Source organism: Rhineura floridana, chromosome 7 (genome assembly GCF_030035675.1).
Source record: "Rhineura floridana isolate rRhiFlo1 chromosome 7, rRhiFlo1.hap2, whole genome shotgun sequence".
Lineage (NCBI taxonomy): Eukaryota > Metazoa > Chordata > Lepidosauria > Squamata > Rhineuridae > Rhineura > Rhineura floridana.
This window is the reverse complement of record NC_084486.1, coordinates 64,779,410-64,794,028: the sequence shown is the minus strand read 5'-3', so window position 1 is coordinate 64,794,028 and position 14,619 is coordinate 64,779,410. Positions and strand designations below refer to the sequence as shown.

Here is a 14,619-nt window from a genome sequence, read left to right as displayed (position 1 = left end):
TAGTTAGCAGATCAGCAATTTCACATTTGAGTTCTTTGAGAACTCTCGGGTGGATACCATCCGTACAATCTTTTGTACTTCTCTCTCCTTCCCACAAAGTGCAGATCCTAGTGATCCAAAACAGTGTGAAGTTCTTTGGGAGATTACCCCATTATTACCTGTATTTATTCTTTCTCTGCCTTTTTGCTCCAAGCTTCATTCTCACTTATGCTTCTAAGTGCCTATGTCATTCCATGCCCAATATACACCATTCCTTTTATCCTCTTGCTTCTGGGCAGTCTAACCCTCACATTTCCTGTCGTTTGGGATTTCTCTCTCACTCCCTGGTTTTAATTCCAGATCCATTGACGTTTCCCTTCCTTCACAGAATCTGGACTTGAAACAGGGTTCATTTCAGGGGGTGCAGGGGTGGGAGGAGGGAAGCATTTGCAAGTCATCACAGCAGCTATGCCAGTTCCTGAGCGTTTCAAGTTACTGTATCAGATCTGCCAAGCAGAGGCTTCACTGCACTATATCGATACTACATGATCTGTCATTCCTTGGAACAGCCTAATTCCCCTTTAATCACATATTGTGTTGCAGGCTCTCCAAAGTGATGCTATGCCAGTGCTTATGTATACTTGCTCTAGGTCAGGTGTGAACCTTTGGCCCTCCTGATTTTGCTGAACTACAATTCTTATCCTAGGCCATTGGCCATGCTTGCTGGGGTTTAAGGGAGTTGTAGTTCAGCAACATGTAGAGGGCCAAAGGTTCCCCACACTTGCCCTAGATCTTTTAAGAGCAGTGCATGTATTATTTATTGCAATACTGCTTTACCTGAATGGTCCATATGCCAGTTACTATTTTTAAATAAGACTTCATAGGTTCCTTGTTCATTCTTTGTGTATCAGATGCCAAATTTAAAATTCTCTATGTAATTGCAGTAGCATAGATTGAGGACAACTTTAACACATAATAAAGCTTGTGGAACTCTTTCTCAGCATAAAATGTCAGTGTATCACTTGGGGATTAAAGTGTGACTTTGGACAACGGAAAATTCTTACCATAAGTAGTAGTAATCTAGATTTTATGAAAAATATCCCACTTCACTGGAAATAAATAACTAAAAACAGCCATGATCACCAATTGAAAGCACTGTTTTTGTTTTAAGGGGTACTATAGAACCGTTGGGAGTGCTGTGGCATGATTCCTTATAATTGTTAAGCATGATATTTCTATAAACTTAAGTCAGTCATACAAAACTATCATGCATGATAAGTATTCAGATATCAGTCTAAGCTTTAAGATATCCTTTACCGAGAAACACAGAAGGCACTTGGCATATTCTTAGATTGCAAGATGTATAAAATGTAATTATACCTGTATTTCTTGAAATGATAAAGAATTCTTTTATTTTTCTTCAGGCAGATAGTCCAGAAGACATGCACAGTTGGATTAAAGCAATTTCTGGTGCAATAGTAGCACAGCGGGGACCTGGAAGATCAGCAGCTTCTGTATGTTTTTAAGAAGCTTTACTGTTTCCACAGTGAAGAGTCTTGTACTTTAGATCTCTTTTGTTTTTATGTGCTCTTCTACCCACTCCTAGGTCTGGAATAACATCTTTGCATGTATACTAGGTTGCATAGAATCCTGCATTTCTAATTAAATGCTAATCTTAGTAGTATCCATATGTGCCCTTGGTCTGCATTGTATTATTTTAATGTTCAGACAGTGCAACTGGTGGGTTTGAAGATTATTTTAGTTCTTTAATAATCAGAACGGTATCAAATTACTTGACGGTCTACTGAATCTTGTACTTGAGATATCCTTGATTTAAAGTACTTTGGTTTACAACTTTTTTGAAAGTTTTTTGGCTCTCTGTCATCTTAGCAGGGAGTAATCCAAACTTAATTTAGGTTTTTGTGGAATGTTTTGATTCTTGGTTTCATTGTTGGTGGCTTGGATCATAATTACCAAGCAGTCTTTACTGCAGTGACAAATTACAGAACTCTGTAGATAGCAGTTATGTATCTTTCAGCAGAAATCAAGTTTAGAGCTATTCAATATTTCATGTTTTAACTTATTTGCAATCTATATTCCAGCCATGCTTTGCAATTCAGGTATTGCAAGATAAGGCTTTTATTTCCCCTCAGTATATCAAAAGTTAGGATTTGTTTTTCTCTGTTTAACATAGTGTCTTAATATGTTAAAATGGTTTATCAGTTGCTTCAAGCTTCATTTTGTTTTGGCAAGGAGAGAAGTTTGTAATTGCAGTAAGTTTTCACTGCACTGTAGAGGGACTATTTGGAAATCAATGTGCTGTGGGTGAGAGAGAAGCTACCGAGAAGAGATTGTTTGATATTTGTGTCTGTATGTGCAATCTTTGTGGTGGGATAACTCAGCTAGTGACTATTAGCTCTCCCTATCTTTCTTTCTTTCTCTCCCTCTTCTCTTCAAGTTTAGGTTACTCTAATCTTAGCTTTGCACTGTGTTCCAGATGCGGCAGGCCAGAAGGCTGTCGAATCCTTGTATACAGAGGTATACATCAAGAACTGGTGAATGCAGCACGTATGTGGGCTCTCATGTAAACATGCCTTCTTACCAGAGGGCTGAAATTCCAAAAACACTGTGTAAAATGATGGGGTCAATCCCATGGTTTCTTCTGTTGATTTATAATCACTTTGAAATTACTAACTTCTAAAATACTACCCATTGGCCATTTACTCTTTCTAAATAAAATCCATATTTGAGAATGGCAAACATTCACACAGTGCTGAAATCTCAGCTTATTTTTCAGTGTGCTTGCTTTACTGAGCACAAAAGCTCTAGGAATAAGTGTGTGTATATAGAAACGAAACCTGATCTAACTTGCATGAGAGTTCATATTTCCATTTTATCATTTTTGAAAGATGGCTAAATAAAAGCCTCCTAGACCCTCATAGCCAAATGTGTGTGCACAATAAGGAAAACCTCCTGGACTGATTTGCATGGCTTATACAATAGATATGCATGGGATCATTAGTCAAGATATAGGGGCTGTTATAGCTTGCAACCTGTATGTTAATCAAAAAAGCACAATAAAGTTTTTAAATTCTTAGTCTTTAGGCATAGCAAAATATTAATCTTATTTCACAGGTGTGGATTACAATTTTCAAACTACTATCCCAGTGCTAGTCCCACTGAGGTTCAATTTCTTTTAAAAAATAGAGATATTACATAGTATTCTCTTTAGAAAAGAAGCGTAATTGTAGGTTCCACTTTTGTATTGGAATTTACCACTCCGAAATGAAGTTTATATTATTCACCTGTGTCGCTTCTCCCAAATGATTTCTGTGAATAGTTAGTTATCATTTTTCCCCAGATTTCCAAGTATACTGCTGATCATTATAGAATCTTGAGTCAAGCTACTTTTGATGGCAACAGACAATAGTTCTGCCTGGCTACTGCTCTTTTCAGCTAATCAGCTATGCAATAGAGATTGTCATCTTTTAGTGTTGCCCTACCAGCTCAAATTGTAGATCTACAAATTGTTTACTCATGTCTTGTTTCACCCCACAATACAGTGGGAGTGGAAGTAATGAAATTGCTGCTCCCACATAGATTTGACAGAGGCATTCTGGAATGATTTGTTGAACCGGACCCTGCTCATTAGTCCCTGTATAAACATTGGAGCGTAGAAGCTGCCAATCCCTTCAACACCAGATAGTATGGTTGAGATAATGTTCTGCAAGAAAAACGGTGACATTTCTGGAATAAGAGACTTGAATGGGAAAATAATATGGTCATGTGACCTGTCCTCTTCGGTCAAAGAGCTCCCTGCCATACCACTGTGTGATGCAGTGGTGGCATGGAATGTAGTTGTTTTTAACTGTTTCAATTATATGTTTTAAAATTGTTGTAAACTACCCTGGGACCTCTGAGGTGAGGGGTGTGTGTGTGTTAATAAATTATTATAATAGTAGAACTACCAGACTGACATGCTGTAGGATCAGCTATGGCTTTCACTAGCCTTGTGCATCTACCTCATCCTTTTATTCTATACACAACATTAGAAAAGATTCTTTGATATCATGAGCAGCCTTGTAAATTTGTCTTGAAAATACTGTCTTAAGCTGGTTGCTAATTCAGAAAAGAAATGCCACTAATGCTCTTTGACAGATCTCTTAAGCAGGAGTTGCTAACCTGTGGTTCTCCAGATGCTGTTGGACTTCAACTTCCATCAGATTCACTCAGCTTTAAAGCAGGGATGGGGAACCTGTAGCCCTCCAGAAATTGTTTGACTTCATCTCCCATCCGCTCCAACCAGCATGGCCAATAGTCAGGGATTATATTCATTTCTAGTAACATCTGGAGGGCCAGAGGTGAGCCACCCCTGTTTTAAATATAGTGTTGAAACATGGAATTAAGTAGCGGCACAGCCATGTTGAAGATTTGTGAATAATATTGTACACAATATAAAGCTTAGCAACTGAGGCAGCATTTACTTTTGTAGAGGAGATTGTGTCAGCCCTTTATCTTTAATATAAGAATGGCTGACGGTAGCAGCTCAATTTAAAACACCTTTAAAAATGTAGAAATAGAACAAATGACATCTGTTATAAAATTTGGGGGAATATTGTCCAGTGGAATTAGTTTATTTTGTCATAGTTTGTAGTTCAATAGAACAAACTTGTGAACAGATAAACAGGTGTCCAGTCAAAAAAAAATGTAGAAGTTCATTAACTCTGGAAATGATTTTCAGTGAGGGATTTTACTATGCTTCTTTTTTGAATATGAATACACTTTGCATGCACTTTGGGGAGTAGTTTCGTAAAATGTTTTTTTGGGACTAAACTTCAGGAAGCATTTCTTCATGCATTTTCAAATTCTCAAAGTATGTCTTTAATAATTTGAATTGCATTATATTAAAGAAACAGTTATAATGCCAAAAGCTAGTTTGAGTGCTAGACTTTAGGGACCTGACTTGGCTGTTTCAGCTTGTTATCACATACTTCTGTAAGCTCACAGTCTTAACATTACTCTGCCTTGGAAAAGCATCTGCTTTCTGCTCTTATGCTTTGCTTTGTTTTCCCCCCTTTCATTTTTTTTTCCAGAGATGCAAGTCTGAAACGAGTTCTTAACATGCAATTAATGACTCACTGAATCTGACAAAACACTCCTCCTTTACAGGAACATTCCAACTGTTCTTCAGAATCCACCTGTCCTGCAAAAACAGCAGCAGCGACCTCACATTCCACAACCACTCACAACCCCCCTTTGGTCCAAACCCTTAACACCGAGCCCCTTGTCTTGGAGAAGCGAAGACTTCACGAATCTTTTGCCAAGACCAAGCCAGGGAGCTTCAAGGCTGTCCCTTCAAGAGACCCAGCTTCCAAAGTGACTCTACAGGGCCTATTGGAACCTCAAAATAAAAATGGCACTCAGGAACAGGATCCTGGCCCAGTCGATCTGGATGATGCAAGCCTTCCAGTCAGTGATGTGTAATAATGGGAAGCATTTCGAGAATATGTTTTTGGTCCTTGAATTTCCTCATTCAGACTTTTAGCCAAAGATGACTATGGTATGAAAGAACAAAGAATGGAATGTTGCTTATATAGATCTGTATGTGTGTGCATACATTCAAATTTGTGTATGTTTGAATTGTCATATGCTGCCTTATATTGATTATCAGAGTGAGCCGTTTGCTTTTTCCGTAGTCTGATGATAAATGTTTTGAGGGGCCAAAATACATGATTTAAAAATTACTGTTGTCAATAAGCAAGGTACCAGCTGCTTTTCATCACCCATATGGCAAAACTGAGAAGTATCTTTGTGTTTTAAAAAAAGAAATGTCAACATGTGGCTTAATTATCTTCTAATTTAGGTTATTGACAAGCAAGTTGACTTATTTTCTTAAAACACTGGCACAGCTTTCAGGCATTTTAGTATATGTATGCAGAGTTGGTTCTTACAGTGATTTCAGAACCTTACTGAACCAAGCAGAGCTTAATATAATGTACATTTCCTATACACAGTCTTCATGTAAAAAACAACAACACTATTATGCTGCAGTGTCTGAAATAAGGTGCATTTTTCCTACCATGATTATACAAATTTGGCAGTTACTGAATGATCTGCATACTTATGGTATGAAAACCACTTGTGCCGTATTTTAGACATTACATAAACATGTGTTAACTTACATGAAATGAGTAACCTTTATGTGTGAGAAAAGCATTCCTAAAGGAGAGGGACGCAGATCACTTGCACTAGCATAAATGTGCTGACTTCACTGGAACTTTTGTAATTGCTCTGTGAATCACTGCCCTTCTTCTATAGAATTCAACCCCTTTAGAATTCCTGTCATTTGGTGCTGTGAAACTAACATAAGAGTAATACTGCTATTTTGAATATTAAGTCTATTTTTATGCACTCCTAAAGATGAACTGTAATTTTTGCACATTTGGATATTAATGGACCATCAATAAATGAGAGTGTCAAGTGGATTTTTTTAAAGTAGGGAGACGGGAAACTGAACTACCAAATCTTTTAAAGATTTAACTAAAAGTATTTTATGTTAAGCTTTGCAGAAATTAAATATTTAAAATTGTCTTAAGCTTTCCCTCCCTCTTATGTGATCCTTTTTTTCACCCAGCGTGGTTCCCATTTTATTTTGGGGTCAGTAAAAAACTAAAATCTGTTTCATGCTGTTAACTGGTACGGAATTGTTTAATCATGCAGTTGTGGCCTGTAACTTTTGGTGCACTAAATTTATTAAAAGTGCCTGTGGGTTTTCTTTCATGATTTGTTAAATGTTGGGGGGGTTAAATGGATACTGATTTTTGCTTTTGTGGTTTTGAATCTTGAAGTGAAAGTACTTTATGTAGTATAGCTCACAACATGTATAAAACAATATGCTAGGGTTGCTAGCATACTGGTATCTTATTAGCTGTGCATTGTTTTTTAAAACGGATATTTGTTCTGGGTTTCAGTGATAAAAATGGGTTTAAGAAGCTGGTGTTGAATATTTTGATCAGAATGAACTTGCACTATTTTGTAGTTAGGTTGTGAAAATGTTTGCTTTAATCAAGAAAAGCCCCCAAGTCTCACATGATGCTGCTTAATGCAGTTCAGATAGTTTGTAGTACTTTAGGTTTTTTTTCTTAAAAAAACCTTCTGTGTGCAATGCTTGAGAGAGCATGCAGAAAAAAGGTAAGAAGGCAGACATTTGAATGAAAATATCGGCTACTTAAGTGAACATGCAATTGAATTATGTGCCAGTGATGCAGATAAGCAACCTTTTTGAAATTAAAGGTTCTGGAATGCAGTTGTGTGGTATTTTACTTTTGCCTACAGGCCTATGGCCTGCTTCCTTTCTTGCTCATCTCCTAGTGAGATGAGACAGAAGGAGATTATCTCCCAGCACTCCACTCTAATTCAGTGTGGATTCTAGATATTTCCACATACTCAATGCAGGGTTCAATTTGCTGTTGACTTCCTGTAAACCTAACCTGAAAATATTACTGGTAGAAGGCAGTGGCTCAGCCCAGTAATTTTTTTTTTGCAGGCAATGGCACTAGGTGACTTATTTTCAGATGCTAACTAGACTGTATAGATTGACAACAACTTTTTTAAAAGTAGCATTAGTTTCAAAGTATACATAAAAAACTCAGTCATTGTTATCAAAACCTGACAGTGATGAAATTCCCTAAAGCCAGCACACTGTTGGTAAGGAAGCCTTTCCTTTTTAATCCATGCCATTGAGCATTTCAGAGAAATTTTATTTCATTTCTAAAACAACCTGCAATTACTTGCTTTCTCACTACTATACATATAGAAAATGTGACTGGATAGGAATACTTGCAGCCCTGCTACATGTGTATTCACATGGAAGCCCTACTTTCAGTATGCCCAAGGCTCTCGCAGAAATGAGCTGTGCTGGTTTGCATCCTGAGATGTTAAACTTATGCAGTTCCATTAGTCCATCCTGCAATCTGGTCTTTGGCATATGACCTCTAGATTTAAATTATTTGCCTTAGAGGTGCCTTCCCCACTAAACCTCTTGATTTAAGCCTATATGTCTATGCAGTTCTTTGTGTGATTTACATGGGGGCTCATTCTGCACCTGAACTTGAACTGACCTTTTTATGTCCCCCTTTTTGGTTTTATATACAGTATTCTACATCAAGAGGTACAAGCATTTTACATCATTGGTGTGGACAATCTTGCATTTTTCTGATTCCATTGTATCCCCTCATTTTATTTTTTGTTCCTTACCTTTTTGTGTGAATTTGTACCATTGCACAAATCCACTTAGATGTGTACCTAACTTTGTCAGAATCTGGTTACTCTGTGATCATGGAAATCACATCTTTAGACTTCCTTCCTTTCAAGGTTACATCCCCTCTTTAGCACATTGGTTTTATTTACTGAAAGGTACATGGGTACAAATTCAACATACCAATAAAACTTTAAGCTTGCAGTTTTGAGGGGAATCAACCTGTGTACAAAAACTTGTAAATGTTATTTAAATTTGTTGAGACTAAAAATTGAAAGGAGAAAATGTTAGTACTGACAAACCCAAATGCTATAGTAGTAGCAATGCCAAACTGAAGTGGCCTTGTTTCTAATTGATCAAGTATAACAGCACCTTTACATCTATTAACCATAAGCTAAACACTAGCAGTGTTTGTAAATTACATTTATTTGCCTTCTCAGTTACATGTGAGCTAAAGTTGAATGTTATAGCAAGTCTAGTTTAGTAGCATACATTTTAGCTTGTAACAAATTTAGCCACTAGATATTTGAAACCTTATTTTTCACAAATATGTACATTATGGGAGAAACTGAATTGATGTAGTTTTAGATTTCCTGGTTCTGGTACAGTTTCCACACTGCATGTTGATTTTACTCTGTTTTGACATTGCCAGTTTTTAAATAATGGATTGGAAGCAAAGCAGCACTCTTATTTGGATTCTTTTAAAATTTAACTGGTTAGATAGTTTGGTGCAGGAAAATATTGTGGTTGCTAAATTGTTAGGGTCTCTTATTTATCAGTACTTTTTAAATAAAATTGATGAAAATTGTTAAATTATTTTAGAACCTGTGGTGTTTTCTGTAAATGTCACACTTGTTAATAAATTGACTTCAGTAACAAAATATAACAATCCTATCAGACTACATTTAGCGCACTTCAAAAGAAAAATGTTAATTTTTGTGAATGAAACTATTTTTGCATATTGTTTGTTCTTCCCTCCCTGTTGAATTCAGAGAAAACTAAGTGACAAGTTTTGTTAAAAAATAAAAAGCAGACCTGTGAAAACTAGTACAGTAATCTTTTGTTACCGTCATTCTTTTAGAGTGGTCTTGCATCTGATACAAATATGGTGTGAAAACGTATTGCCGAAGACCTTTTGTAAATTTCAGTTGCTAGTAGTGTTTGTTTAGTGTGAAAATGGCCTAATTGCACATGAATACCTATGGTGATATATACTTCAGTAGTTAATCTGATAAGTTACAGAGCAAGCTTATTTGCTTTAGCAAAGTAAGAATGTTCTACACTGCTGTTAATGCATCATCATTCCCTCCAATAATGAACGTAGGTGACAGAGTACCTGTTGCACTGGAAGTGAAAGAGAGCGGCTTCGTTCTTCAAGCACACTCAAGCCATGCAGAAGTATTTAAGTTGGTGAATGAACAGGGTTATTTAAAAACAACAAACTGCCTGACAGGAATCTCTGAGCTTACATAACTTAATGGCAGTTGAGCCTACAAAGGTAGGCCAAAGGATAGATATAGATAAAAAGATACTTTTCTTCTGTTGAAGAACTCATTTCCTTGGGGGTGTTTATTGGGGGCTGCATGCTGGCAGTGAACAGGATCGCAGCCAGCAGTGGTTGGGGCTACCTGTTTCTCCCTCAATATTTATTAATTTAATTCTCTTATGTTGACAGCACAGAACAGCACAGGGTTTTTTTTAATGGCAAAGCCAACTTTTCTGTCTCCCAAAAATTTGACGCTAATGTAAAATGTAATAGGATTGTGGGTTTTTCTAATATTTGGGATAAGTTTAATAACCAGCATGATTTGTCTGAATCTGGAGAAACAGGTAATTGACAAATGAAGAAAACTGGTATGTCTTTAGAGAAATCTAACATTTTGTAGATGAAACATAAAGAATAAAATGTATTAGCAGTTACAAAAGCCTTCCCTGAGACTGTGATGGTGAGGGAAAATGTGTTGTTTTTGCTTCCCAACACAGCAGTGGGCTAGGAGTAGGGCTCCCCCACCCCCAGCACTGTAACAGAGAGTAACAATGCTGATCTATGCCTTGAATCTCGGTTTTTGCACCATGAAGCACTTGCTCTATTACTTGATACAAATGTCATTTATGGTTATTAATGGATTTATCCACTTTATGTAGCCTACTTTGCTGGAAAACAAAAAATACCTTGCAATCTCATATAATTACAGATTGTCATAGTATTGATAAACATTAACAATTTAAAAATTAAAAGTAGAAACAATCAAACAATCCCATAATTCAAACAGGTAGCCTACTTGAATGGCTTTTTTCTTTGTTTCATCTGGTGACTGTCATTTAAATTGTCAAAACAGATTTGCCAAGCAAGCTTACTTTCTGTTGCCAGTTTAATAAAATCCTGTTGTAGATTACAAGTATTTCTTTAGTACTGGGGTGGGCAAGTCCTGCCCGTGAAGGCTGCATCGAACCCATAGCCAAATTTGTTCTGATGCCTGATGTCAAGTGTGCACTCCTGCTGCAGCTCACCTGGCCTTTGGAAAAGTGTAGATGATGTGATTGTATTGGGAACTGCCTGAAGGTGCCTTACAACACTCCCACTTGGCCTTTCCTTTGGAACCTCAACCAACTGGCAGGTGCAGAGGCAGAAAAACCCAGCATACCTCTGTCAGTCCTTGGCTGTAGGTGGAAGGATAACAGGTACTTCTTTTTTTGTTCCTGACTTCAGGCTGCATTTTCAAGATGCAACATAAAGTGGGAGATAAAATTCTACCTTGAGGCAAGGGCATGCCCTAGTGCCCCCAAGAGTATAGGGTTGCCGACAGCTTTTGGCTCTGGTCACCATCTGCTCTACACAATCGACTTTTTCTGAGTTGATAGCTTTCCATGTAAATATTTTCATCCCATCATTTACCAGTTTCAGTTTAAAAAAGGTTCACCTTCTTGATATAAGCAGTATGGAGATGCCATTGAACACTCTTAAGGTGATGCATATTTGGAAAAATTCCAGGCCTCTGGCAAAAGTTGGTTCAAAGCAATCACTGTGCAGTTTTTGCCATAGCTGTTACACAAGCTCAAGTCGTTTGATTTTAATAAAAAGCCAAAAGTCTTTTGCATGCTATTCCACAATCCAAATCTGTTTGGGTTCTAGGCCACAGCGATTTCTTGATCTGTATTAAATGGCTGAATTGAAGGGGCTATAAGTGGCTTATCTCATGGGCCAGAACTGCAAAGCTAGCTTTTTGGCAGTGGGGTTGCTGCCATTTACAGGGAGGGTTGAGGCAGTAGGGAGATTGGTGTACCAGTGTGCTGAACTCCCCACCTTGTTTCACCCTGTTCTGGGTTGTGTGAAGTATTAGTTCCCCTCTATTCGGTACTGGTTAGGCCTCAAGTTGAGTACTATGTCAAGTTCTGGACACCACACTAAGAAGGATGCAGACAAATTGAAATGGGTTCAGAGGAGGGCAACAAGGATGATCAGGGGACTGGAAACAAAGCCCTATGAGGACAGACAGAACTGGACATGCTGAGCCTTGAGAAGACTGAGGAGAGAGATGATAGTACTCTTCAAGTACTTGAAAGGTTGCCACACAGGAGAGCAAGGATCTCTTCTTGATCGTCCCAGAGTACAGGACATGGAATAATAGGCTCAAGTTGCCAGAAGCCAGATTTCAACTGAACATTAGAAAAAAAATTGTTAGAGCAATACGACAATCAGGGCTGTGGAGTCGGTATGCCAAACCTTTGACTCTGACTCCTCTATTTTTCTGCTCTTTGACTCCGACTCCACCCAAAATTGCTTCCAACTCCACAGCCCTGCAAAGGGCTGTAAATGTCTTTTTAAATTGGAAGCTCTCATAGGAGCATTTTTATCGCTGCCTGAATATGCGCTGATCTTGGCATCACAGCATTTGTCTTCATCTGGGTCTTGTGTCATACACTGACACACAAAATGTTTTCCATCTTGAGTTATGGTGAAATGCTTCAACTACAGCTGACTTCATGGGAAGCTTCTTTGACATTTTGAATTTATATTTTAAAAAATTTGTCAATCAAAATTTATTTTGAAGTCAGAGTCGGTACATTTCTACCGACTCCACCGAAAATTGCTTCCGACTCCACAGCCCTGACGACAATGGAACCATTTACTTAGGGAGGAGATGGACTCCAACACTGGAGGCATTCAAGAGGCAGCTGGACAGCCACCTTTCAAGAAAACTTTAATTTTGATTCTTGCATTGAGTAGGGGCTTGGACTCGATGGCATTATGGGCCCCTTCCAGCTCTTGAGATTCTATGCAGCTGCACTCCAGTAGGTAAACTGCTTCTGGTAGTCCTAGCTTTGTGGAGACATTTGGTAGTTTGTCCCTTGCATTCCTGGTGTGCATTTGGATGTATAGTATGAACTAGGATCTATGTGTGGGTTTAAGGTGTCTGCCTGAAAAAAATGAGTATCTATATTTTAGTTTTAGTTTTCTTCCATGGCTTTGCCATGTGGTGTGTATGATGTAGGCCCTGGAACTGCATTTGAGCTATGATTTTATGGTGGATATGGGGTGCTCTATAGTTCTTAGGCAGGGTTACCAGGTCTCTGGTATTTGGCCAGAGTCTTCAGTTTGTGGGGGGCCTCTTTGGCTAGTGCTTCTTAATCTCCGGACTCTCAGCTTCAATTTAAAAAAAATAAGTTTCTAGGTGGTCTGGTTCCCCAGATATACACCAAAATGTCAACCGCCGCCCCCCGCGACTGTTATAAATCTGTTTTACAGATGTTTAGAACAGCTCCTAGCTCTAACTAAAACTGCCATCAGCCCAATCCAGTGGCCATGCTGGCTGGGGCTGATGCGAGTTGTAGTTTAAAAAAGTAACTTGTTCAAGCTCTGGCTCTAACCCTGCCCTTTCAGGATTGTAGCCAATAAATGAAGCCAGGTTGTGACTTCTTGATCCAGGCATGCCTAAGTTTAATTTCAACGTCAGAAAATGGAGGCTTTCAGATTTTGCAGTTTGTGTAAGTAATATGGCTTAAAGTTTTTTTTCCCTCTTCTGTGCAAGAGTCAGACCCTGGGCTATGAAATATGAAAGTATTTAATCCAATACTCCATTAGGACTTACTTTTGAGTAGACATGGTTAGGATTATATGGGGTGTATTTTTACACCTCTCTCTGTGTGTGTGTCCTTTCCAACAACCCTGTGAGGTAGGGTTGGTGATTGGAAACCAAGTCAGCTCACAATAAGAAATAAATCACTTTAAAAACCAATAACCATAAAACAAGTATAAACAGTTGTAAAACAGCTTAAAGTGGCATGATTCTGAATTTTGGCTTGGGTGAATGAAGTTTATTTATTTATATTTATTTATTTATTTATTATTTGATTTATATCCCGCCCTTCCAGTAGGAGCTCAGGGCGGCAAACAAAAGCACTAAAAACACTTTTAAAATCATAAAAACAGACTTTAAAATATATTAAAACAAAACATCTTTAAAAACATTTTTAAAAGCTTTAAAAACTTTTTTTAAAATAAAAGGTTTAAAAACATTAAAAACCAATTCTACACAGACACAGACTGGGATAAGGTCTGTACTTAAAAGGCTTGTTAAAAGAACAAGTGCCTTATCACTTCAGGGTACAGTTTTCCCTGGTTAAGTAAGCCCCATTGAATACATTGGCTCCTTTCTTCCTACAGTGACCTTCTGATGACTGGCCTGGCCTGAAGGCACTTAAACCCTTCTTGCTGAAAGCAGGTAGGCTAGATTAAATGTTCCCTACCCAGGCTCTATCTTTTAGCTAAGATTTCTATCTTAATTTCCAATCAGATTTTTTTTAATTGTATGCTCCAAGCAACTGTGATTGATGCTTAATGTATCGTGCTTAATGACATCACTCGGGCCCGTCCCTCAAATCTCAGGTTTTGGGTTGCTTCTGACCTGCAACCCTATTCTTAGGTGTTGAATATTCCTGTAATAAACAAACATGAGAAGCAAAGGTGCTAAGCCTTGCCCTCTCTGGCAGATCAGGTCTGCCTAGTTTAGAGCGTTCCATGAGTTCAAGGGAAAAGAATCTGAAATGAGCATCCTTTACTTGTGGGGCCTCTATGCAATTTAATGTCTAAACTGCCCAGAGAGCTGTAAACCTGCCAGAGAGCTTCGGCTATGGGGCGGTATATAAATGTAATAAATAAATAAATCGGGTGAGGAGTCTCCTGTTCTTGACCTCAAAACTCATGGAGGGCTTTAAAGTGAGTGTAGACAAGAAAGGCCGAAGGTAGTCTGGTTAGGGAGCATGTCTTTTTTCTGCTGGTGTGTTTGTTTATATGGGAGCAGGTTGAATACCCGTGAGAGCGTTACGTTTACCTTTTATCTTCATATTTCAATCCGTTTCAATCCGGTTTTAGGCCTGGGTTT

General features: G+C 38.1%; 1 protein-coding gene across 11 annotated transcripts in view; it reads left to right on the top strand.

Moving 5' to 3' along the window:
* PLEKHA1 (pleckstrin homology domain containing A1) overlaps positions 1 to 9,283 on the top strand; it is a 69,202-nt gene extending 59,919 nt beyond the window's left edge. For 6 of the 11 annotated variants that reach the window (XM_061635767.1, XM_061635765.1, XM_061635768.1 and 3 more), the window contains 2 exons: positions 1,404 to 1,493; positions 5,149 to 9,283. In XM_061635767.1, coding sequence (XP_061491751.1) covers positions 1,404 to 1,493; positions 5,149 to 5,463 — 405 coding nt within the window. In that variant the 3' untranslated portion in view covers positions 5,464 to 9,283. Of the gene's footprint in view, positions 1 to 1,403; positions 1,494 to 2,476; positions 2,548 to 5,072 lie in introns of all 11 variants that reach the window. The other 5 variants (XM_061635771.1, XM_061635772.1, XM_061635773.1 and 2 more) reach the window with 5 other exon arrangements.
* The last annotated feature ends 5,336 nt before the right edge of the window (positions 9,284 to 14,619 follow it).